Source organism: Nelumbo nucifera, chromosome 3 (assembly GCF_055504915.1).
Source record: "Nelumbo nucifera cultivar China Antique chromosome 3, China Antique-T2T, whole genome shotgun sequence".
Classification (NCBI taxonomy): Eukaryota; Viridiplantae; Streptophyta; class Magnoliopsida; order Proteales; family Nelumbonaceae; genus Nelumbo; species Nelumbo nucifera.
This window is the reverse complement of record NC_142651.1, coordinates 2,150,855-2,176,869: the sequence shown is the minus strand read 5'-3', so window position 1 is coordinate 2,176,869 and position 26,015 is coordinate 2,150,855. Positions and strand designations below refer to the sequence as shown.

The 26,015-nt window shown below is 42.4% G+C and overlaps 1 protein-coding gene, 1 non-coding gene and 1 pseudogene across 3 annotated transcripts; 1 reads left to right on the top strand and 2 right to left on the bottom strand.

The window, feature by feature from the left end:
• Window positions 1-504: 504 nt before the first annotated feature.
• LOC148800899 (mitochondrial phosphate carrier protein 3, mitochondrial-like) lies at window positions 505-5,649 on the bottom strand. The gene is made up of 6 exons (XM_088900256.1): window positions 4,905-5,649; window positions 3,805-4,166; window positions 3,652-3,695; window positions 1,530-1,744; window positions 1,332-1,456; window positions 505-977 (listed from the first exon to the last, which is right to left on the bottom strand). Exons 1-6 carry the CDS (start codon window positions 5,202-5,204, stop codon window positions 914-916), a joined length of 1,110 nt encoding a protein of 369 aa, XP_088756382.1. The 5' UTR covers window positions 5,205-5,649; the 3' UTR covers window positions 505-913.
• Window positions 5,650-7,163: 1,514 nt separating this feature from the next.
• LOC148800898 (small nucleolar RNA SNORD36) lies at window positions 7,164-7,245 on the top strand. The gene has a single exon (XR_016084766.1). It is a non-coding gene; the product is annotated as a small nucleolar RNA SNORD36 (small nucleolar RNA).
• Window positions 7,246-12,600: 5,355 nt separating this feature from the next.
• On the bottom strand, window positions 12,601-18,696 carry LOC104593259 (mitochondrial phosphate carrier protein 3, mitochondrial-like; annotated as a pseudogene). The gene is made up of 6 exons (XR_016083486.1): window positions 18,251-18,696; window positions 17,147-17,508; window positions 16,994-17,037; window positions 13,351-13,565; window positions 13,153-13,277; window positions 12,601-12,798 (listed from the first exon to the last, which is right to left on the bottom strand). The product of XR_016083486.1 is annotated as a mitochondrial phosphate carrier protein 3, mitochondrial-like (transcript).
• Window positions 18,697-26,015: the final 7,319 nt, after the last annotated feature.

Below are 26,015 nucleotides of genomic sequence, written 5' to 3'. Positions count from 1 at the left end.
CCAAAAACAATGGTTTGGGATTGAATGTGCTTACAGATGAAATTGCAATCAAGCTCAATATGCTTGATGCACTCATGGTAAACGGGATTAGCAACAATGTGAAAGGCAACTTTGTTATCACAATGGAGTTGCATAAACTCTAGATGATTGAGGCCTAAATCATAAGAGACGTTTCAGCCATAATAGCTCACTAGTGGCTCAGCCATGGAGAAAATAAGTAGGCAAGGAATCCTGAAAAAGCCACACCCCGAAAATAGGGAGACACGATAAACAGTAGATCTGTGATTTGATAAGGCGGCAAACAAAACCAGATGTCCACGTTTGACAGCCCTCTGCTGTCCATAGACCTCCCTATCCATAGCTACTCATGTGTACCATGTATACAGTATACCCCAAATATATATCAGAAATGCAATACCTTTTAGTAATACCCATTTCCGACCAAGGGAAATCCCCTGTATACCTCCAACAAGTCAAAAAGAAAATTATAGAAAAGAAATAACTGATAAGAAGAATAGAGGCAAATGCTCCAAACCAATAATATCGGAATACATCCAAATGTTTTCAAAATGAAGTACAAAAGAACAGACAAATTCTCTCTCTTCCCATCTGTCCATTATTCTCCGTCCCCTTCTTTTCAGGACCCATCATCTACTAAATCTTCTTCGCCTAAAATGAAGCTTTTACATGATATAACTTCTTAAAGTTTCCAGCAATTGAAGGATGAAATCAAAACCAACCTCCCAAAAATATCATACGAGGATAAATAATCTGTTCTAAATTAAAAAGAATACACTCACACCACCAGCATTAACCATCAAGGCAGGGTCAGCAACCTATGGTTATTAATCTGTCTAAGAACTACCTCATTTTCTTGTCTAAGAGACACGTCCATTGATCATCAGCCAATGTTTTACATCCTTGCCAGCTCAGTAGAAGTAGGGGATGCAGCAGGGGCAACACCACCAGTGGTAGGCCTGCCATGGAAACAAATCCAATTGTCAATCAACTACAGTGAACAAAAACAGGGAAAAAGACAGATTTCTCCAAAGTGTCAACAATGATATCAGAAAAACTTGTAACCAATCAACCAGTATCATAAGTTGCAACGAATCAAGTTGTATTTATCAAAATTCATGGGGGATTTTCATTGGTCAAAGTTCTTCCAGTATCATGTCTTCCGGACAACAAAGATTTTTCCTTCTCCAAAATAGAAGTTTCAGGGTCTCCAATATTCATCAACAACAATTAGATGCTCCAGGATGGCCAAGATAAGACAATATTGAATACAACAGAATAAGCAATCCAACAATTTGAAGGAAGAAACTTACAGCCCAACAAAAACTTTAAACGCATCATAGATTCCCCATTGAGCACCTGTGAGGGTACCAATCATGACAATACGCAATGGAAGACCACGTGTGAAAAGGCCCCACACCCCTAGCTTCTTCACAGCCTGCAAGTTACAAGAATAGAGGATGAGAATCAGGGAAAACAGGGGAGTGAAAAATGTACAAATTCAAACTTACATCACCAACAGTAGCCCCCTTGGCATTATTAAGGAAAGACACAAGATTGTCAGCAGGATGAGAAACGATAGCACAGAAAACACCAGCAACATATCCACCAGCAAAGCTGACACCCAGCTGCAGAGTCTTGCTACACTGGTCCTTCGGAGTAGGAATAGCATGCTTGTACATCAGCTCCACAATGGTCTCAAAAGATGCAAATTTCATCATGGTATCTACAACACAAACACCATCCTTACTATCAGCAACCTTAAAAAACTAAGAGCCATGAAGGAAAATGGAATCTATGCAGAACACGAGACCATAATGAATTAAGGATTTCCATCAGTCAGTATTTCTTTGGAAGCTATATCTACAATCTCAATGTTGTGACCATTGATTTGAGCATTATCAATAGTCACCAATTATGATATTTTTCCATGAATTTCAAATCCACCACAATAACAACAATTTCATTTAAATGCAACTCCATTCAAAATAAGCTAGAGAAGACTCGAACAGAAAGGCTGGTTTGCAATACACAGGAACAATCCTAAATTAAGGAGAATTTCCAAGATGAAACAAGTGCAACAATAAAATAGAGGAAAAGAACAAACAAGAATAAATTAAACTAGAGGAAAACATCAAACTTATAAAGTGCTTAGTAACACAAAATATTGAGGAATGCAATTATCTATCATGTTAAAACGTAAACAGGGAGCATGAGATCTGCTGCTGAAGCTTCAGCAAAAAACTTGGTACAAAAGGATGGTGACTGAATAAGGAGGCATCTCAGGGGACTTTTGGTCCAGCCACAGCATTTCAGAAGCACATCCACACTTGTGCATAGGAGCCAAGTTAGAAACTTGGAATTAGCTGCAAAACACATGTAATAAGGCAAACATAATGTACAACAAAAGCTATGTACAACCTGCTCAGAATACAGCAACCTACATTCTACATGGATCCACCAATTGCAAATTTACAAGAGACATCAGGATACCGCCACATAGGCACATACTCTTAAATTGCCTTTTAACACTATCCACTGCCAGTACCATATGCTTATTTTAGCTTTTGAGTTCATTTCTTAGTTCTCCGTTATTCCCATTTTCTCCTTTAGGAGTCAGATGGATCTAGTTTAGCTAGTTAAAAGTCCTTAAAAGTGGCTTGATCAGTTATAGTAGTGAGGTGACTGGGATCAATTTGAATGAAATGATCAATAATATTCCTTCTTTTTCTTCAACGTCAAGGCTTGGCCAACCTTTCTTTCCTATAAATAGGTATGTGAGGCCACAAATAACAATAGGACAAATTGAATGAAGAATAATTTCCAACTGCAATGTAGGATTGGTGCTCAAAGTTATTTTTATTTTCCTCTTCTCTTTCTTTCAAATAAGATCTAACATTTTTATACTCTCTTGAGGTCTAATCTGATTTGTCTGCTATTTTCTATTTCTTACATTTGTACAGTGTTCTTGACTATTTTATGATTTCCTTAATCCCTAGACCCACAAAGTTAACCCTATGGGAATAAAAGGAGATTATTTCATCCCTAGGAAAGATCACCCTCTGTGGAAACCCCTATTGTCATGTGAAGCACACCCTATCATCCTGAAGTTGCAGACTCCATTAACATAGAGCCTTGCGACTTTCTAGGGATTCCAAACCCTTTATATGCACAATTAGCAGAGCCTAGAATATAATGGGGGGTGGAAAATGAACAGAAAATGCTATATGCTCAGAAAGAAAAGACTTCTTCAATGTCAAACATGCAAACTACAAAGAACTAATTATCCATGTTGACGTGGTAAATGGAACATGAACCAAGAATAATAGAAAGTTAGGAACCAGTGGTACAAGCATACCATTTGCAATAAAAAAAAAAGAAAAAAAAAAGAAAAAACGCAGGAGAGAAAGACGTAACCAAGAAAGAAAAAGGCTTAAGTACTAGATAATGTGATTATTAAATTAAGAAAACGCAAGCAGACAAGTTCAGATGTTCTACCAGAGACAGAGCATACTTAGATGTTCAATCAGTTCAAATTTCAAACATGTAAGGAACGTGTACGCATAAGGGTATGTTTTACCATTCACCAAAGTAGTAGATTGAACAAGAAATAATGGAAAATTTACATCTTACATGGAATTTGACGCCCCCAAAGCGGAACAAGCCCCTTGTACAGACTGTGAAGAAGATTTTATGGAATAAGAAAACATTAAATCCGTAGTGTGAAATTCCAATTCATAGATGAGAGAGGGCAAGGGGGGATGAAAGAAACAAGGAAGAACATACCCTAGAGCACCTTCAGATTTCACAAATCTGGGAAGGCCATCAGCCAATCCTCTGGCAAACCCAGGCTGAGTTTGCACCCGGACCTTCACTGCTTCCATGGGGCAAAGTGCAACGTCAGCAATAACTTCAGCAGATGCAGAGCCAGCAAGGTAGATCAGGGTCTTGTATTTGGCTGCATACTCAGGCCCAGCAATGTCTGAGTAGTACTTCTTAAAGAACTCGTAGAATCCAAACTTGCAGGCACCCTGAGCACTATAGCCAAGCAGGGTTGGCACCCAACCCCTGAAGAAACCTCTAACTCCCTGCTCCCTAAGCAAGACCCCAAAACCGGATGTGATGCTCTTGTATTTAGCAGGATCAATCTGAAAATTGTACGAATTCCTTTTTTAGAATCATATGCTCCAGCAGACCAAAGAGAAAGTGGAAAAAAAGAAATGCTATAAGATAATCATGAAATAGGATATGCGGTTAAACAAGGGGAAATCAATCAAACAGTGGAATTCAGCTTTCAACTACCAAACTGGAAATGGGAGAAAAATCTCGAATTGAATAACATAATCCATGAGAAATCACCGAAACAGAAGGCAGAAAATCTAAATTCACTGATTCTATCGCTCAGTAATAAACAGAAAACAAATCAAGAGAAAGTTAACACCGTCTAAAGCGTAACCTATTCATATGGCACCATTGAGGCAAAAAATGAAAAACTCCGACCGGACAAAATTTGAATATCAACGACTCAAAAAATACATGAGATTCCATTGTAAATTTTATAACATTCAGTAAAAAGACATGACAATTCGAGATATCATGTAATCCAATAGAATGAAATTCAGTAAAATAATTCCAGAAATACGATGCACTGACCGATCAATAAAACAAGACTCAATCAGATGCAAGCATAATCCTAATTACGTAAATGAAAAGCTATAATACAATATCTAACGACCATGAATAAGCACAAAATATCAAAAGAAAAAAAAATCCTCTGGAAAGACGGATTGGATTCTGCACAAACTCAAAAGGTCAAAGAAAGGCATGAAGCACGAGCCAAATCGGAGGAAAAAAAACGGTGGATAGATGGAAAATGGAAATTATACCTGCATATTACATTTGACGAGATCAAGGGGAGTGACAGACATGTGAGTGAGGCCACAACTCAAGATTCCGCCGGCTGTACAGGCGGCATAGAAAGTGGGAGAGTACATCTCGATCTTGCCGGGCTCGCTGGGAGCCGGAATCACGAAACTCCTCTTCGCTGAGACGCCATCTGTTGAAGGCAAAGGCAAGCTAGGGCTCCTGTTGAGCAAATCCAAGGTTTTCTTGAGCGACGAAGAAGAAGAAGTCGAGTAAAGGAAGCTTGGGATCAGGGACTGACGGTTGTTATCGGAAAGAGCCATTGAGAGACTAGGGTTAGGGCGGGTCGGTTGAAGTTTTCAAGGGGAAGAAAAAAAGCTAAGACTTTTTATGTATGAAGAAGGGGGAGAAACATAAACAGAGAATGAATGGAAGAAAGATCGGAGGAGGCGAGAAGGAAACAAACCAAAGGCTCTCCCTCACAACTCGATCTTTCGCTGCACGGGACGAGACCACTCTCGTTTACTTTGAAGTTTAGAAGAAGAAGAAGAATAAAAAAAGCGAATCTGAGCTCCAGTAACACAGGAAGGTCCCTCCCTCCTGCACCTTGGCGTTATTTATACGAGACGAAACCTCAGGGTTCAAAATTCAACAGCCCTCGCCTCTACTCCAAAAATTCAAGAATCATCAATTTTTGTTTTTTCTTTATTCTAAAAATCACCGATCTCAGCCCAACCCATTAATCCGCCTAGCGGCCTTGCCCCGCTTAAGTAAAAAGGAACATAGTAAAATGATGAATTGTTAATAAATGTACCAAACAGCCGCCCTCCAATGAAATTATGACACCTGGCACCTCATGTCAACTAAGTACATGACATTATGACACATGGCACCTCATGTCAACTAAGTACAGTGTGTTGACAGTTAGACAGTTCGAGTTTACCTCAAGTAGTTCGTCACTTACAGGCATCTCGTCATAGGCAGTTCGCCACAGACAGTTTGCCCTAATTAATTCGCCATGGGTAGCTCACCCTCTTATAGCCTGGCAACTTAGACAACTCGGCACTACACAAGTAGCTCGCCAGCTCGCCACCATGCAACACTCACAGGTAGCTCGCCACCATGCAACACTCCATAGGCAACTCGCCTCCAAGTCAGACCGACCACCGCATGACAACCCCAAGGAACTCACCATCGTACCCCGCATTTTACGTGATTGTGACTTGTAACAGCTATATTAGCTCACCCACTCCCCGATTTAGGCGTAAATGGACAACCTTACTGGTTGGTGGCTTTATCCACACCTAACACGAAAGCAGGTCCCATCACAGCAGGAATCCAGGAACTGCTCCACCAAACCCACGAGGACTCCAATATATAAGGATCTCACCCCCCAGGGGTGAAGGCATGATGGAGAAAGAGATGGTAACCCCTGCTCTCTAGCTCTCTCATTCTCTAATATCATTTTCAGCTTGCTACTAAGTACTGACTTAGCCATCGGAGTGACCTTGTCGGGTAAACACCCCTGGGTTCTCTGATTTAGTTCTTGCAGGTCCCTCAGCTCCCACCGCCTACAAAGATGAGCAGACCATCTTCAGCTCGGGAGGATGGGTTCCTCAGCCTTCATCGTTGCTGGTAGCCAGATCACCTCCTGCAAGGAGCAGCTGGGTTGTGCTACGCCGAGGAGCTCCACTTCAACCTCTGAGTCATCGGCCACTTGGGAGCAGACGAGGTGGCAAAGTACTTAGCCAAAAAAGAAAAAAAAATGATACGTGACCAGAATCCGTTACATTAATTGACGTCGTCTGTGAGAACACGCTACTAAAAGTTAAGTTGTTATCCTACAAAAACTAAGTTCTTATCTTATAAAAAGCTAAGTCCTCTTCTCCCAAAAAGCTAAGTCCTCACCTTTTTAGAATCACAATCACAAATTCATCGAGTAAGAATCACAATCTAATAGGATACCTTGTGATCATTGCCACCGTTGGATATCCAATCACAAATTCAGAATACACCAAATGGACGGAGAAAGTGGGTCCAACATTGTGTTCCACAAAACGCGCGGGCTCGGTAGTCGTTAGGGTTTTTGGCCAGGGGAGGGGAGTCTCTCTCGTCTTGTCTCCGCTCTTTTATAAATTTGAGCACATAGGTTTTGCGTTCTAGGGTTTTCAGCTGTTTCTTGGTTTCGTTGTGTCTCTGTTTATAGCTTTCGTCTTATTGTTTTAGTTTTTTTCTTGCTCAAAAGATTTGATTGAGCTTTGTGATAGAATGGGGAAGGATCTTAGCAAATGACGAGATATGTTTTCTTGACTGAGAAAATCGCCATGAAGCTTCAAAAACCGAGCTTTTTAAAACCGATGCTCGGACTTCCCAGTTAACTTAGCTTTCTTTATATCGCGCTGCATATTTCTTGCTGTCTGAACCTCAGATCGTTGTCTGCCTTGAGATACTCAGATTCTTTCTTTAATGAAAAGGCCACGACATAATATCTTCGCTTTCGAGATTTATAACTCTTTAGAATTGGGATGGTTATAAACTTATAATGGCTTACGTCCATGGTCCTCAAATCACAAATGACTTCCGTATCTATCACCCGTAAAAGTGATGTAAAGGACACGGGATTTGGATCTATTTATCAAATATTACAAGAAATATAAACATTCATGAGAATATATTATAAAAAAAAAAGCATAGATATTTCCTCACCATTAGTTTATAAGCATTTTAATTACAATTCGCGATACTCATGAAGTCCTATAAAACCACAAGGGGCTACACAGAACAGGGGTAGCACGTCCCCAAATATTAACACAGCAAATAGCAATGCGGTAATCCACCATTCCACCAAGCCTCTCCAACATCACCTTGCAGCCTTCAATAATCGACTTCACTCTCCAGAGGGGGGTTGGTAGCACTCTTCACACAATCCATCATCAGCTTAGAATCACCCTCAATGATAATGAGTTCAACCCATATGGTCTCTAGTTATACAAACTATCGAACAACTACCATTAATACAAGAGGCATCAAAGTTGATTTTAATGACCTTTAATTCAGGACTTAACCATCTAATAGGAATAATTTCTCTTCTCCTCCGATCAATCACATCCCTTTCCTCACTAACTTGGATCTCAGCCCACGAGTTTCGCGCTCTCTCAATAATAATGGGAGGAACGACATTTCTTTTATTAAAAACCCTATCATTACAGTTTTTCCAAAGTTGCCAAACAAGCAACATAAATTTTTCCTTTCTATAAGGGCAACTAATTAAACCCCCACCTTCATTACTAGAAACAATGTTCCACCAATCGCGGACAGAAACATTCAAGTCGCTAGGAACCTTAACCGAGTCTCTAGTACCCAACCAAACTTGTTTGGCAACCAAGCGGTTTATAAAGATATGGTCAATTTCTTCTTCATACCTACAAATCTCACAGGATCCATCAATATCCATCCCTCTTGTTATTAGCAATTTCTTAGTGGAAAGTTTGTTATTGAGAAGCAGATAAAGGAAATACTTGTATTTTGGAGGGGTTTCCATGCCCTATATTTTATTTGTTCCATCCATAGATCTTAGGTCATGACCATGAATTAAACATGCCTCATTATATATAGATTAAATGGAGAATCCCCTACTCGGATTGGGCCTCCAGATTCATTTATCTTCCACATCACCCGACGGGATAAAGATGGGCTTGATCTTGTTCCATACTGATGAGGGAACAAGGTTTCTAATTTTTGGCGCATTCCAAGTGAGTTGTTCTTTGTCAATCACCTTACTCACTTTTAGATCAATATTTGAGACTAAGTTTTCATTAACTGAACTAATAAAGGCCTTACTGCCCACCCAATTATACAGCCAAAACGTAGTAGAGTTGCCATTACCAATAATAACTCTCGTCCCTCTCTTAATTAACTCCCTAGAGGAAATAATGCCTTTCCGAGCCCAAGAGTACCCTTTCTGGCTGGCCATGTCCAAAAAATTTTTATTCCTTAAGTAATTTTAACTCACCACTTGAACCCTAAGATTATCCTTTTCATTTAGAATTCTTCATCCCACTTTAGCCAAATTTGCTTGATTAAACCACTGCCAATTTTTAATACCTAAACCTCTTACAAACTCTGTCCCAATTGACAAGGTGAATAGGCTTTTTGTCATTTTGCTTAGACCATAGAAAATTCATTTGCTTCCTCCCCATTTCGTCAAGGGCATTCTTAGGGATTTTAAAAGACCTCATGATGTATTGAGGAACCATGTTAGCAGACGAATTAAGGAGAGTGATTTTTCCTGCTAACGACAAAGTATTTCTTTTCCAATCGGCTAGTTTCCTCTCAATTTTCTCATTTAGGAAGTTAAACGTTTTCTTGCAAATTTTAGTAGCAAAAATAGGGGCCCCTAAGTACAGCTCACCCCTGGTACCTAAGGGAATCTTCAAATTTTTTGGAAAGAACCCTCTGAATTTTAGGATAAATATTTTTAGACACAATAATACTTTATTTGGAAAAATTAAGAGCACGGCCAGATGCCTTAGCAAAATTATCCAAAACATCTCTAATTACCCAACAAGCTTGAATATTAGCTTTGGCAAAGATTAGACAGTCATCAACAAAGTGCAGAATCGGAATGGTAGGGTCGTATCTTGAGGCTTTACAGCCAACCAAACTTCCTTAAGTGGGCATAAGTCTCTAGAGATTCTTGGTTAAAGCCTTAGCACATAGAACAAATAAGTAAGGGGACAAAGGGTAACCTTGTCTTATACCCCTAGAAGGAGAAAATTCTCTAGATAAAAGACCATTAATCAATATTTGATAAGTTACTGCTCTAACACATTCCATCACCCAACCAATCCATTAGGGTGGAAACCATACCTTATGAGAGTATTCTCAATAAAATTCCAATCGAGTCTATCATAGGCCTTCTCCATATCAATCTTACAGGGCATACTATAGACTTGCCTTTCTTTTTCTTCATTGAAAGGAAATTTTCATGAGCAATTAGGACATTATCAGTAATTTGCCACCCCCGCACAAAGGCACTTTGAAAGGGGGATATTATATCAGCTAAGTATGGTTTAATTTTGTTCACCAAAAAATTCTAGCAATAACTTTGCCTCCTCGACACAAAGGCACTTTGCAAGTCCCATCCATGATCTAACCCCGAGTCTCCCATAGTAGGAACACTACCACTATATCGAAAGTTGCAACAATCTTTTTTAGTAGGGCTGACAATGTTGACCCTAACCCTTTTGACCCACCCATTCCAGTAGTGGGTCAACATGGGTCAAGTGACCCATTAGGGTCAAAAGAAGAGGGTCAGATTGGGGTTGGGTCAAGGGTACCCATTGGGTCATAAAGATGAGGGTCGGTTAGGTTGACGACAAGGATTAAAATATTAATACGGTATGCCCGATATGGGGCGTATCAATCCGATATGCCACCATATCTATCTGTATTATGTAGTATCGGCCGATACAATCCGATACGCATCGATATGAGACTGTATCGAACCTCCGCTTGACAACTTCGCTATTAAAAAACGCAACTAGCGTAACTTGAACCCAAGACCACAACCCACCTAGTGCTCAATAACAATGCATCTTTAACTACTGAGCCAACATTTATTCCAAGTTAATAAATAGAATACATTAAGTTTTATTACTTAATAGATAAAATCCCAACAACCAACATACACTTATCTTCAACAACTCCAATTAAAAATTAAAAAGAATAATATTTAAAATTAATATTTTATAAACCAATAGAATAAATAATCTACCAAATCCACATTTATATCAAAAAGTTGATTTTTAATTTAAAGAAATTTTAAAATATTAATAATATAATAATTATTTTAAAACTTAAAATTTACTAATTTGCACATCATATATATCTCAATTCTTTTTTTATAAATTATTTAAATAATATTTTATTTTGCATTAAATAACCATGTATTTATTATTTACAAAAATAAAAATATTATTTATAAAATGTTTAAAAATGTAATATAAATTGAATCTATCAAATCCACTAATCTATATTTATATTAAAAAATATTTTTTATTTTATAAATTAATAAAAAATATTAATAATCTATATTTATTTTAAAAATATATATTTTTTATTTTAGAAATTAATAAAAATATTAATAATGAAATAATTATTATAGTAATTAAAATTTGTGAATTTTCATATAATATATATCTTTGAAATTTAAATTGATTTGATATATTTTAAGTTAGGATTATATATTTTATAAATTATCAATTAATTTTGATTTGCATTTTATAATAACATATTTATTATTTACAAAAAATGAAATATTGTTTACAAAAATTTTGAGAACTAATTTTTAGTTAACATTTATGTTAATGTTAAAAATTATAAGTAGTAAAATAAAAAAATGATATAATAATTGAAGTATAATAGTTGTGTATGTTTTGTGCCTTGGACTTTAATATAAAATAAGATAATAATGGGATTGTGCATTTATTAATTTGAAAAAATCTGTATAATATTTTTCTTGCAATCTTGGTTAATGCATATCAATAAAATTGTATGATATCTATGCATTCCGTTATATTAATTATAATACATGCATTTCCAAAGTATATTTGTATCTGTATTCGAGTTATCCGATACGATACCTGATAATAATGATCAAAATATCGATACACCTGATACACCCCTACCGACGTATCGGGCATTTCAATACTTGTTTTTTGCCTTTTACTTTATTTATTTTTTTTTTGAAAACTGGTTCAGGGAAGCCGATCTAAAACCCCTCCATCCCCTAAACCGGTCAGACCCTCGATGCACCCACTGTAGGGGCATATCGGAAGGGTCCCAGAACAATACATATCAATCGATATGGGCCGATACATAACAATACTTTGAATCTTACCTGATACCAATACTTAAATCCTTTCTTGACGAGAGGATCGATACGATACCTGATACTGATATTAGTCGGGTCAAACCGTATACCCCAAAAAATGGTTTGGGATTGAATGTGCTAACAGATGAAGTGGCAATCAAGCTCAATATGCTTGATGCACTCATAGTAAACGGGGTTAGCAACAATGTGAAAGGCTACTTTGTTATCACAGTGGAGTTGCATCAGCCATAATATCTCACTAGTGGCTGCAGCCGTGGAGCAAATAAGTAGGCAAGGAATCCTGAAAAAGCCACACCGCGAAATAGGGAGACACGATCAACAGTAGATCTGTGATTTGATAAGGCGGCAAACACAACCAGATGCCCACGTTTGACAGCCCTCTGCTGTCCATAGACCTCCCTATCCATAGCTACTCATGTGGACCATGTATACAGTATACCCCAAATATATATCAGAAATGCAATCCCTTTTAGTAATACCCATTTCCGACCAAGGGAAATCCCCTGTATACCTCCAACAAGTCAAAAAGAAAATTATAGAAAAGAAATAACTGATAAGAAGATTAGAGGCAAATGCTCCAAACCAATAATATCTGCATACATCCAAATGTTTTCAAAATGAAGTACAAAAGAACAGACAAATTCTTTCTCTGCCCATCTTCCATTATTCTCCGTCCTCTTCTTTTCAGGACCCATCATCTTCTAAATCTTCTCCTAAAATGAAGCTTTTACATGATATAACTTCTTACAAGTTTCCAGTAATTGAAGGATGAAATCAAAACCAACCTCCCAAAAATATCATACGAGGATAAATAATCTGTTCTAAATTAAAAAGAATACACTCACACCACCAGCATTAACCATCAAGGCAGGGTCAGCAACCTACGGTTATTAATCTGTCTAAGAACTACCTCATTTTCTTGTCTAAGAGACACGTCCATTGATCATCAGCCAACGTTTTACATCTTTGCCAGCTCAGTAGCAGTAGGGGCTGCAGCAGGGGCAACACCACCAGTGGTAGGCCTGCCATGGAAACAAATCCAATTGTCAATCAACTACAGTGAACAAAAACAGGGAAAAAGAGAGATTTCTCCAAAGGGTCAACAATGATATCAGAAAAACTTGTAACCAATCAACCAGTATCATAAGTTGGAAGAAATCAAGTTGTATTTATCAAAATTCATGGGGGATTTTCATTGGTCAAAGTTCTTCCAGTATCATGTCTTTCGGACAACATAGATTTTTCCTTCACCAAAATAGAAGTTTCAGGGTCTCCAATATCCATCAACAAAAATTAGATGTTACAGGATGGCCAAGATAAGACAATATTGAAAACAACAGAATAAACAATCCAACAATTTGAAGGAAGAAACTTACAGCCCAACAAAAACTTTAAACGCATCATAGATTCCCCATTGAGCACCTGTGAGGGTACCAATCATGACAATACGCAATGGAAGACCACGTGTGAAAAGGCCCCACACCCCTAGCTTCTTCACAGCCTGCAAGGCACAAAAATAGAGGATGAGAATCAGGGAAAACAGGGGAGTGAAAAATGTACAAATTCATACTTACATCACCAACAGTAGCCCCCTTGGCATTATTAAGGAAAGACACAAGATTGTCAGCAGGATGAGAAACGATAGCACAGAAAACACCAGCAACATATCCACCAGCAAAGCTGACACCCAGCTGAAGAGTGTTGTTACACTGGTCCTTCGGAGTAGGAATAGCATGCTTGTACATCAGCTCCACGATGGTCTCAAAAGATGTAAATTTCATCATGGTATCTACAAAACAAACACCATCCTTAGTATCAGCAACCTTAAAAAACTAAGAGCCATGAAGGAAAATGGAATCTATGCAGAACACGAGACCATAATGAATTAAGGATTTCCATCAGTCAGTATTTCTTTGGAAGCTATATCTACAATCTCAATGTTGTGACCATTGATTTGAGCATTATCAATAGTCACCAATTATGATATTTTTCCATGAATTTCAAATCCACCACAATAACAACAATTTCATTTAAATGCAACTCCATTCAAAATAAGCTAGAGAAGACTCGAACAGAAAGGCTGGTTTGCAATACACAGGAACAATCCTAAATTAAGGAGAATTTCCAAGATGAAACAAGTGCAACAATAAAATAGAGGAAAAGAACAAACAAGAATAAATTAAACTAGAGGAAAACATCAAACTTATAAAGTGCTTAGTAACACAAAATATTGAGGAATGCAATTATCTATCATGTTAAAACGTAAACAGGGAGCATGAGATCTGCTGCTGAAGCTTCAGCAAAAAACTTGGTACAAAAGGATGGTGACTGAATAAGGAGGCATCTCAGGGGACTTTTGGTCCAGCCACAGCATTTCAGAAGCACATCCACACTTGTGCATAGGAGCCAAGTTAGAAACTTGGAATTAGCTGCAAAACACATGTAATAAGGCAAACATAATGTACAACAAAAGCTATGTACAACCTGCTCAGAATACAGCAACCTACATTCTACATGGATCCACCAATTGCAAATTTACAAGAGACATCAGGATACCGCCACATAGGCACATACTCTTAAATTGCCTTTTAACACTATCCACTGCCAGTACCATATGCTTATTTTAGCTTTTGAGTTCATTTCTTAGTTCTCCGTTATTCCCATTTTCTCCTTTAGGAGTCAGATGGATCTAGTTTAGCTAGTTAAAAGTCCTTAAAAGTGGCTTGATCAGTTATAGTAGTGAGGTGACTGGGATCCATTTGAATGAAACCGTTTTTGGTCACGTACCATTTTCTGGGATGTGTAAAATTTTTTGGCTAAGTACCTCGTGTTTGACCTGGTGGTGACGTGCCTTGGTGATGAGCTACTTGGTGGCGAACTTCCCAGGGGAGAATTGCCTGGTGGCGAACTGCCTGGTGATGCTTCCTGGTGGCGAATTGCCCGGTGGCGAACTGCCTAGTGGCGAACTGCCTGATGGCGAACTACTTGGTGGCGAACTGCCTGGTGACGAACTGCCTGATGGCGAACTGCCTGGTAGCGAACTGCCCGGCAGTGCTCCCTGGTGGCGAATTGCCTAATGGCGAACTGCCTGGTGACGAACTGCCTGATGGCGAACTGCCTGGTGGCGAACTGCCCGGCAGTGCTACCTGGTGGTGAACTGCCTGGTGGCGAACTACCTGGTAGTGTTCCCTGATGGCGAACTCGTCACTTGACTTGCTCCTAGGCGGTCTGCAACTCAGAGGATGGCGGAGCTCCCTGGTGCAGCGCTACCCGACTACCCCTTGTGTGAGGTGATTTTCTCTCCTTTGTAGATGGCGGGAGCTGAGGGACCTACGGGAACTAAATCAGAGGACCCGGGGGTATTTTCCCGGCGGGGACTCTCCGATGCCTAAGTTAGCATTCTGATTACATAGGGCTTGGAGAGAAATGAGAGAGCTAGAGAGCGGGGGTTACCATACTCTTTTTTTCCCCTCCTTGGCTTTGGGGGTCGGAGTCCTTATATAGTGGTGCCCTCGCGGGTTAGGTGGGTAAAAAGCCTTCAAATGGTAAGACGTCATATCCCGTTAGAACCGGGGTACGGTGATGAACTCCTCGAGGTTGTCAGGTCGGCGCCTGTCAGTCGACGGGTCGGTGTCCGAGCCAGGTTGCCAGGCCGGCGCCTGTGTCTGTCGGCGGGTCGGTGTCCGGGCCAGGTTGCCAGGTCGGCGCCTGTGTCAGTCGGCGGGTCGGTGTCCGGGCCAGGTTGCCAAGTCGGCGCCAGTGTCAGGGTCAGGTCATCAGGTCGGCGCCTGTGTCCGGGTCATGTTGTCAGGTCGGCGCCTGTGTCAGTCGGCGGGTCGACGTCCGGCCAGGTTGCCAGGTCGGCGCCTGTGTCCGGGTCAGGTCATCAGGTCGGCGCCTGTGTCCGGGTCTTGTTGTCAGGTCGGCGCCTATGTCCGGGCCAGATCGCCAGGTCGGCGCCTGCGTCCGGGCCAGATTACCAGGTCGGCGCATGTGGCAGGCTCATCCGGCCAGGTCGCGTAGGTCCCGCGCAAGCCGCGCGCAGGCGGCGTGCGAGTCGCGCGTAGTTCGCGCAGGCCGCGCCAGGCCGCGCCAGGCCGCGCAGGTCGCACGCAGGCCGTGCCAGGTCGCGTGCAGGTCGCGCGCAGGCCACGCCAGGTCGCGCCAGGCCAGCCAGACCGGTGCCCGGGGGGGGACCAACTTGGTAAGTTGTTGCCTGGGGGCTTGCCTAGTTGTCACGAGGTGCCACGTGTCGCAACTTCACTAGAGGGCCAAATCTGCCCTCATCAGAAATGATCAATAATATTCCTTCTTTTTCTTCAACGTCAAGGCTTGGCCAACCTTTCTTTCCTATAAATAGGTATGTGAGGCCACAAATAACAATAGGACAAATTGAATGAAGAATAATTTCCAACTGCAATGTAGGATTGGTGCTCAAAGTTATTTTTATTTTCCTCTTCTCTTTCTTTCAAATAAGATCTAACATTTTTATACTCTCTTGAGGTCTAATCTGATTTGTCTGCTATTTTCTATTTCTTGCATTTGTACAGTGTTCTTGACTATTTTATGATTTCCTTAATCCCTAGACCCACAAAGTTAACCCTATGGGAATAAAAGGAGATTATTTCATCCCTAGGAAAGATCACCCTCTGTGGAAACCCCTATTGTCATGTGAAGCACACCCTATCATCCTGAAGTTGCAGACTCCATCAACTTAGAGCCTTGCGACTTTCTAGGGATTCCAAACCCTTTATATGCACAATTAGCAGAGCCTAGAGTATAATGGGGGGTGGAAAATGAACAGAAAATGCTATATGCTCAGAAAGAAAAGACTTCTTCAATGTCAAACATGCAAACTACAAAGAACTAATTATCCATGTTGATGTGGTAAATGGAACATGAACCAAGAATAATAGAAAGTTAGGAACCAGTGGTACAAGCATACCATTTGCAATAAAAAAAAAAAAAAAAAAGAAAAAACGCAGGAGAGAAAGACGTAACCAAGAAAGAAAAAGGCTTAAGTACTAGATAATGTGATTATTAAATTAAGAAAACGCAAGCAGACAAGTTCAGATGTTCTACCAGAGACAGAGCATACTTAGATGTTCAATCAGTTCAAATTTCAAACTTGTAAGGAACGTGTAGGCATATGGGTATGTTTTACCATTCACCAAAGTAGTAGATTGAACAAGAAATAATGGAAAATTTACATCTTACATGGAATTTGACGCCCCCAAAGCGGAACAAGCCCCTTGTACAGACTGTGAAGAAGATTTTATGGAATAAGAAAACATTAAATCCGTAGTGTGAAATTCCAATTCATAGATGAGAGGGGGCAAGGGGGGATGAAAGAAACAAGGAAGAACATACCCTAGAGCACCTTCAGATTTCACAAATCTGGGAAGGCCATCAGCCAATCCTCTGGCAAACCCAGGCTGAGTTTGCACCCGGACCTTCACTGCTTCCATGGGGCAAAGTGCAACGTCAGCAATAACTTCAGCAGATGCAGAGCCAGCAAGGTAGATCAGGGTCTTGTATTTAGCTGCATACTCAGGCCCAGCAATGTCTGAGTAGTACTTCTTAAAGAACTCGTAGAATCCAAGCTTGCAGGCACCCTGAGCACTATAGCCAAGCAGGGTTGGCACCCAACCCCTGTAGAAACCTCTAACTCCCTGCTCCCTAAGCTAGACCCCAAAACCGGATGTGATGCTCTTGTATTTAGCAGGATCAATCTGAAAATTGTACGAATTCCTTTTTTAGAATCATATGCTCCAGCAGACCAAAGAGAAAGTGGAAAAAAAGAAATGCTATAAGATAATCATGAAATAGGATATGCGGTTAAACAAGGGGAAATCAATCAAACAGTGGAATTCAGCTTTCAACTACCAAACTGGAAATGGGAGAAAAATTTCGAATTGAATAACATAATCCATGAGAAATCACCGAAACAGAAGGAAGAAAATCCAAATTCACTGATCCTTTCGCTCAGTAATAAACAGAAAACAAATCAAGTGAAAGTTAACACCGTCTAAAACGTAACCTATTCATATGGCACCATTGAGGCAAAAAATGAAAAACTCCGACTGGACAAAATTTGAAATATCAACGACTCTAAAAAAATACATGAGATTCCATTGAAAATTTTATAACATTCAGTAAAAAGACATGACAATTCGAGATATCATGTAATCCAATAGAATGAAATTCAATAAAATAATTCCAGAAATACGATGCACTGACCGATCAATAAAACAAGACTCAATCAGATGCAAGCATAATCCTAATTACGTAAACGAAAAGCCATGATACAATATCCAACGACCATGAATAAGCAGAAAATATCAAAAGAAGAAAAAAATCCTCTGGAATGACGGATTGGATTCTGCACAAACTCAAAAGGTCAAAGAAAGGCATGAAGCACGAGCCAAATCGGAGGAAAAAAACCGGTGGACAGATGGAAAATGGAAATTATACCTGCATATTACATTTGACGAGATCAAGGGGAGTGACAGACGTGTGAGTGGGGCCACAACTCAAAATTCCGCCAGCTGTACAGGCAGCATAGAAAGTGGGAGAGTACATCTCGACCTTGCCGGGCTCGCTGGGAGCCGGAATCACGAAACTCCTCTTCGCTGAGACGCCATCTGTTGAAGGCAAAGGCAAGCTAGGGCTCCTGTTGAGCAAATCCAAGGTTTTCTTGAGCGACGAAGAAGAAGAAGTCGAGTAAAGGAAGCTTGGGATCAGGGACTGACGGTTGTTATCGGAAAGAGCCATTGAGAGACTAGGGTTAGGGCGGGTCGGTTGAAGTTTTCAAGGGGAAGAAAAAAAGCTAAGACTTTTTATGTATGGCGAAGGGGGAGAAATATAAATAGAGAATGAATGGAAGAATGATCGGAGGAGGCGAGGTGAAGGAAACAAACCAAAGGCTCTCCCTCAACAACTCGATCTTTCGCTGCACGGGACGAGACCACTCTCGTTTAATTTGAAGTTTAGAAGAAGAAGAAGAAGAAGAATAAAAAAAGCGAATGTGAGCTCCAATAACACAGGAAGGCCCCAGCGAATCTGAGCTCCAATAACACAGGAAGGCCCCTCCCTCCTGCACCTTGTCGTTATTTATACGAGACTAAACGTCAACCTCAGGGTTCAAAATTCAACAGCCCTCGCCTCTACTCCTGGCTGGCACTCTGGCAGCCTCTATGCTTATTTCTTAATGCTATGCCTCCAGTTTGTTCAAAATTCAACATCTTTGACCATCCAACCTTACCCAATCACTTCGTTTCAACATCTTTGACCATATCGGAAATGCATGATTATTAAAAGTATTTTGTCCAAAATTCATCATCACTTTTCACGAATTCTTTTAAATTTATCATAACTATTCAAAACATCCAAAACTCACCATCTCAATCAATTTTTATTTTCCAAAACTCATTATCGTTTAGAGTATTTATCCAAATTGTTCACGCCAACCTAAATATAAGTTTTATGACCAAACTGCCCTTGATAGTGACTCAGCTTGTTAAACAATTTTTTTTTTACTAAAGTGCCCTTTAAGGGCCCAAACTTCTTTCATATATAAGATTTCTGTTTGTTGAGATGAGAACCTTTCTTGCTCTCAATGTCCAAGAAAAAGTCTTCTTACTCTCAACATCCAATGAACCTCTTATCAGTTATTTCACCTTCATTTTTTTTTCCATTTTTGCTTAATTAGGGCACTTGTTTTTTCACTGAGCGTGGGGGTGGTTTTTTATTCCAAAACCACACGTTACTGGTTCCCTAACCAGAAGTGGCTGATGAACACAGAAAAAACAAAATATCCAGAGTACCCATCGCCCACTAAATTCTAAAACGAACAACTTAGTTCATTGGATCTCCATTAGAATATTTTCGTTATTTCTTCCTTTTAAAAATAATGTGGTGGAGAAATTTCATGTTTCTTGGCTGACGAGTGAGTGGATTCCTTTGGAATGAACAAGAATTTGATGTTGTGGTGGGAGATGTAAAAATCAAAGCAAATTGATCATTGTATGTGGATTTTCCATTGCCTTACACTGAATCAAGAAATGCTATGGTGATGCCAATCAAAGATGATCATAGGAAGAATACTTGGATTTTTTTCAAGCCTTTGACTTGAGATCTGTAGTTGACGGTTTGTAGCCTTCATCTTTATTGGCATCGTGGTTTGGGTTCTTCAACACCAAATAAACACAGAGTTCAGGGGATCACCCGGACAGCAATTTGGAATGATATTCTGGTTCTACTTATCTCTCTCTCTCACTAAACATGCAAATTAACACTAAAGTCTGAAGTCTGAATATGAAGTTGGGTCTAATATGCTGAAAAAACATGATCTAAAATTAACAAGTTAATAAAGAGCATCCTTCTCATCTATATTGGTTTGGCCACATCATCATTCAATGCAGATGAAGCCGGAAAAATTTTATAGAAAATGATGAGGGTAGATTTGGCTCTCCACTAACATCATGACACAAGGCATCTTAGAACAATTGGGTGACACCTAGAACCACCTAGGCGACAACTTGCCTTAGCCAAAATGATGGAGTCCCAGCTAGCGACCTGGCATTGTCGCCGACCTGTCGACCTGCCCCTGTTGGTAACTTGGCGACCTACCTCTAGCACCGACCTAGCGACTTGCCCATGTTGCCGACCTGGCGACCTACCTCTAGTGCCAACCTAGCGACCTGCCCCTGTTGCCAACTTGGCGACCTACCTCCATTGCCAACTTGGCGACCTACCTCCACTGCCAACTTGGCGACCTGCCTCTAGTGCCGACCTAGCGACCTACGAGACGTGCTCACCATCGATTTTTGCATGCATCCCATCACTCCCAGGTCTCTCGGAAGTAAGCTCTCACACCGAAAGTTTTGGGAGAAACCAAGTAAGGCGCAAAGATTGGTCTACGTGCATGACTACCTTCGAGGACTTTGGGGCAGTTAGGCACATCCTCACAGAAATCCCGGACGTGTTGCGTGATGCTCATGCCAAACAATGCCTATATAAAGGCCTTACCTCCAACCCTAGGGGGGAGAGGCTCAATTTAGTTCTCGAAAATCTCTAGCTCTCTCACATTTAGCTATCTTAAAATCTCTGATTCGCTAACTTAAGCATCGGAGTGCCCACCCCAAGTAAAGCAACCAAGGCACTCTGACACTATGTCCTTGCAAGTCGCATCAGAGCCACATCTTCAGCTCGTCACCACTCAGATAGACATCAGAACCACCTTTCCAGCTTGTTACCACTCAGCTAGACATTAGAGCCACCTCTCCAAGTCATCACCATTCAGTTTGGCGTCAGAGCCACCTCTCCAGCTCGTCACCATTCAACTAGGCGTCCAAGCCACCTTCCAGGTAGGAACCATTCAGTCAGGCATCTAAGTCACATTTCAGGTAGGGATTATTCAACCAGGCATCCAAGTCACCTGCCAATCGGGAACTGCCGAAATGCACTTCATCAAAAAATAAACTTAAAGTTCCTATATAATTCTTTTATCATTGTCTCTAACAGTATTAGACAAAGGAACTATAATTGGTATGTATGTACCTTAAATCTCTTTAATCAATCACTTCTGATGTTGTGCGATCCGGACACTCCTACCGGGCGGAGACCTGGCTTATAGCTGGCGACGGACGATACCTGAGAAGAAGAGGGAGGTGAAGAATTCCCGGGGAGCTCACCCGGCGGGAACACTCTGATGGTTAAGTTAGAACTCTGAGAGAATTGTAGAAAATGCAAAGAGAGAGCTAAGAGTGCAGATGGCGCAAGTTCAATACCTTTGGTCCTTGGGGATCGGGGTCCTTTTATATTGGAGTTCTATCAAATCAAGCGTAACCGCCTCTGTCGTAGCCGTTACTGCCAGAGCTGAGGTGGCGGGTGCAGGCAACCGTTGCAGGGTACGGACCTGTCAAGCATGCCACATCTTTTAGAAATGGCAAGCACGACGCCGCCTGACGAGGGACGTGGGTGCAGCCTCCAGATTTGGCAGGTACTGTTGTTAGGCAGATCTTTCCTACAGGTTGCCGAACTACTTTGCACCGAGCTACCGTACACCGAGGTTCTGGGGGTGCGTCGAGGTGCTTACGCTTGAAGCGGGCCTTAGGCAAGTATAAACAAAAGTGTTAATGGTGCTGACCCAAAGTGTTTCCACTTCGGGATACCTAGCCGCAGGTCTGGGTGTTCCCTTCTTAGGAAGGAAGAGCTCGGGGTTCATTGGGAGGAGCTCGGGACTCCTTGCTTGGAGGGAGCTCGGGGTGCTCCATCCTTAGAGAGAATTCGGGGTAAGCTGGATGTTACTTCTCGGTGAGTTGCCACATCCACCGAGTTGTCCGGCTGGGCTCCAGCGAGTTCGTTACGCCGAGTTATGGCCAAGCTGTCACACTGAGTTGTCACTTTTGCCAAGTCATGTCCACATGTCCCTGTGCTACGAGGTCGGGCCAAATCACCCTCCATCAATTGCCCCCACTCCCCGTGTTGGGGGTTCTGACCCAGCGCAGGGAGTCTGCGGTGTGCCGAGTGGATTTGGCTTGGAGCTCAGGCCTTCTTGTCAGGCAGCTCATTGGTCGGACCAGTTCACTGCTCGGCTCAATCAAGAGCAACCCGAGTCGCGTGCTGTTCACGTGCGGACGTAACGCGATCTATGGACTCCACAGACGTAAAAAAATGCGCTAAACTGATTTCGCTTCGGGGTTCACGTAGCCGGTTTTCTTGAGAGCCATCAGATCATCTTAATCCTAACCGTTGATGCCCGAGTATAGTGGCTATAAATCGTGGGGGTCCTGGTCATTTTTCCCTCGCCATAAGTTCTCAGCATTCGTCAAGAGCTCGCGTCTAAGGTCTCCAGCTCGGGTCAATTCTCCCTAGTTCGGTTGCTTTTCCTTGGTGAGTCCCCTTAGCTTTTCTTTCAGTTTTCTTATTTCTTCCAGTTCGTGTCTTTCTTTCACAATGTCTAGCTTCGATAGTCAACTGGATGAGCCCGAGGTGGGTACCTCGGCTCAGGGTGACCCTACCGAAGTCCAGTCTCACGAGGCGCGGGAGGCCTCGGGTAATCTGGCATCCACCTCTCACCAAGGTCGGATGCCGAATTGGTTCGGTCCTTCCACCATGACCCTGGAAAGATTCTGACACCTTATCCGGCAATACAACTTACCAAGGGAGTATACCTACAGTCTGCCTGCGAGTAACTTCCCATGGGAGCACGGTCCTGACGAGATTGTGATCTTCCAGGAGCAGCTCATAACCGGGCTTCGTCTTCCTTTCCACCCCCTTATTGTAGAGGTTCTAAATCACTTCAACGTCACAATAGACCAGCTTCACCTGAACTCCATTCGTAATGTGGTTGGGACCATTTCCCTCTGCTTTGAGTACGTCTTCCCTTTAGACTTAGACATTTTTTGCTCAATTCTCTCAACAAAGAAGAGCGCTTAAAGCGTTCTCCCCGAGCACAGGCGGGCCTACTACCTGTCCCCTCGCCCGGGTTTCAAGTTACTGCACAAGCTTCCCAGCAAAGTCCTGGCTTGGAATCTGTACTACTTTGTAGTCCGGAACACCGCGGGGTGGCCCTTCCCCACTCATTGGAGGGCGGTTGTTCAGGACCCCGACGTCATACTAGACAAGAAGACAAGGGAGACACTCCAGTCATGGGCTGAGCTCGGGTTTAATTACAAGGATTATATCACCGAGAGCAAGCTCATACAGGCCGGCTTGAGCCCGGGTAGGTCTTCTTACCTAGAGTTAAACATTTTACCTTAGTAGCTTGTACCTTTGAGTTGCTAACGCCGAGCTTTGTGGCAAGACCCATGGAGGAAGAGAAGCTCAAGGGGGAGAGGCTTTTCAGGCATATGAAGGGAAGGAAGAAGTGGGCTGCCAAGAGAGCTCGTGTCGAGTCCCTGTAGGCCCCCACCTCTGAGCCCAAACTTCCGCAGGCCCCTACCTTTGAGCCTGAGCTCCCTGATGTACCTCCGATCATCAATTTGGAGGAGATCTTACCACCTCGGGAGCCCGAGACATCGGTAGAGCCTGTTCCAAAGGTAGTTGTGGAGCTTGAGGTCACCACCGAGGCCGCCGATGCAGTAGCTGAAGCTTCCGCTAAGCCCATTTGCACGGCCAAGACGGCAATTTCTAGCTCGGGGAGTCAAGAGGGAGCCCAGAGTATTCTGATCCCACAGTGCAGCCTTCAGAAGAGCAAGGGGGTTGTCTATGCCGAAGAGGTTTCCGAATGGGCTGACCTCACTCCTAGTCAGCTCGGAGCCCGGGCTGCCACCCACTCCATGGTGGTAAGTTCTAAAGACTTATTTTCTCCTTTCTTTCTCTCTCTCTCTTTTTTTTACCTCTTCAGTGCTAACGGACCTCCTCTTGTTAGGTGAACTCTGTCGTGCACGCCTTGACCCTTCAGTCTAAGAGGCACCTGAAGCGGGCTCTGGCTGCCAAGGACTCGGCTCGCACAGCCCATACCGATCTGAGGGCAGCTTGCGAGAAAGAACGTCATCGAAGCATTGATGGCGAGAAAGAAGAGTTGGCACGCAAGAGGGACGGGCTGAGGAGCGAGGTGAACGCCCTCAAGGCAGACAAGGGGGCCTTAGAGCTCGAGGTGAAAGGCCTCAAGGAGGATAAGGGAACCCTGGAGCACGAGGTGGAGTTCCTCAAGGCTGATATTGAGGAGAAAACTGAGATCTTCACCCAAGCCATAAAGGAGACAAAGGTCAAGGCCGTTATGGACTATGTCAAGTCAAACAAGTTCGATGCCGTGCTGGGGGAGGCCTATCGTAAGGGCTTCAAGCTTAGCAGGTGGTTGATAAGGCACACGTACCCCGAGCTCGACACAAGCGCCATCACCACTTCACGGATCACGAATGACATAGCTCGACAAGCTACAAAGGATCCAGATTCCGAAGAGGAGGGTGGTGACGAAGAGGTAGATGTCACTAACTTGGTTGAAGCTCCCGAGTAGAAACGACGAGCCCCCAAAATAGTTATCCTTGTACTATGAGCCTGCGAGCTTAGCTTTAGTTTCTTCTCCCCCTTTTTTTTTATCGAGCTCATTGTATAGAACTCTCATCAATGAAATTTGTTTTTTTGCCAAGTGTTGTCACTTTATTCTTTTGCTGAAATGATTGTTTTACCCAAGCTATTAGAGTTAAGTGCCCGAAGTAGGGTTTCTCAACTGTCGTCACCCCGAACTGTCTCCCAGTACTTTGTAGGGGTGGTTTTTATAACGTACACCGAGGTGAGCGACATAGTAAGGCATATGCCCGACCTGTCTACTCCTAGGTTACTTGATAGTTGTCCCTAGTGGGTCCAACCTATTGTATACCGAGGTGGGCTATGCACCGTAGGGTTCACACCCGAGCTGCCTACGTCCTTAGCATACTAAGCCTACGCCGATGAGGCGGTTAGGTCACATATAGTGCCGAGGCCCTTAGTTAGCTTGGCGTTTTAGCCCTTAGGGTCTGGGAGCGACTACGGTCTACCCCCTCCTGGAGTTTGCCCATGCCGAAGAGGCAACTGGGTCTTATAGTGCTGAGATCTTTTTGTTAGCTCGGCATTTTGGCCCTTAGGCTCAGAGAGCGACTTGTAGTCCACTCAGTTCGGTAATTCATAGGTAATATTGCCTTAAGTTGACAATATTCCATGCCCTAGGTACTTGTTTCCCTTCTAGGGTTTCGAGCTCATATGTACCTTCCCCAAGCACCCGCTTTACTCGGTAGGGTCCTTCCCAATTTGGCCCGAGCTTACCAACACCGGGCTCAAGTACCATAACTTTTCGAAGGACTAGGTCTCCAACACAGAAGTTCCGCTTTTTGACCCTGGCGTTATAGTACCGAGCTACTCTCTACTGGTAGGCCGTGGTCCTAATGTATGTCAGGTCTCGTACCTCATCAAGTAGGTCGAGGTTGGTGCGTAGCTCATCTTCGTTTGCTTTGTCGTCGTGCGTTTCTAGACGTAGCGTGGGAACCTCGATTTCTGCTGGGATAACTACCTCGGTGCCATTGGTGAGGTTGAAGCGAGTCTCTCCCGTAGCGGTCTTCGCCGTGGTCCGGTAAGCCCATAGAACACTAGGTAGCTCGTCCGCCCATAGTCTTTTAGCTCGGTCTAGTCGTGCCTTCAGTCCATGGAGAATGGCTTTGTTTGTGACTTCCGCTTGGCCGTTTGCTTGAGAGTGCGCTACCGAGGTAAAGTTTTGTTGTATCCCCATGTCCTTGTACCAGTTCTGGAATTTGATGTC

What these genes read in the sequence shown, in the direction of transcription:
- LOC148800899 (XM_088900256.1), bottom strand. Translation starts at nt 5,204, where the DNA reads ATGGCTCTTTCCGATAACAACCGTCAGTCCCTGATCCCAAGCTTCCTT. An exon ending in TCGTCAAATGTAATATGCAG is followed by an intron (nt 4,167 to 4,904) that starts GTATAATTTCCA and finishes TACAATTTTCAG; the next exon opens with ATTGATCCTGCTAAATACAA. An exon ending in TTGGGGGCGTCAAATTCCAT is followed by an intron (nt 1,745 to 3,651) that starts GTAAGATGTAAA and finishes TTTGTGTTGTAG; the next exon opens with ATACCATGATGAAATTTGCA.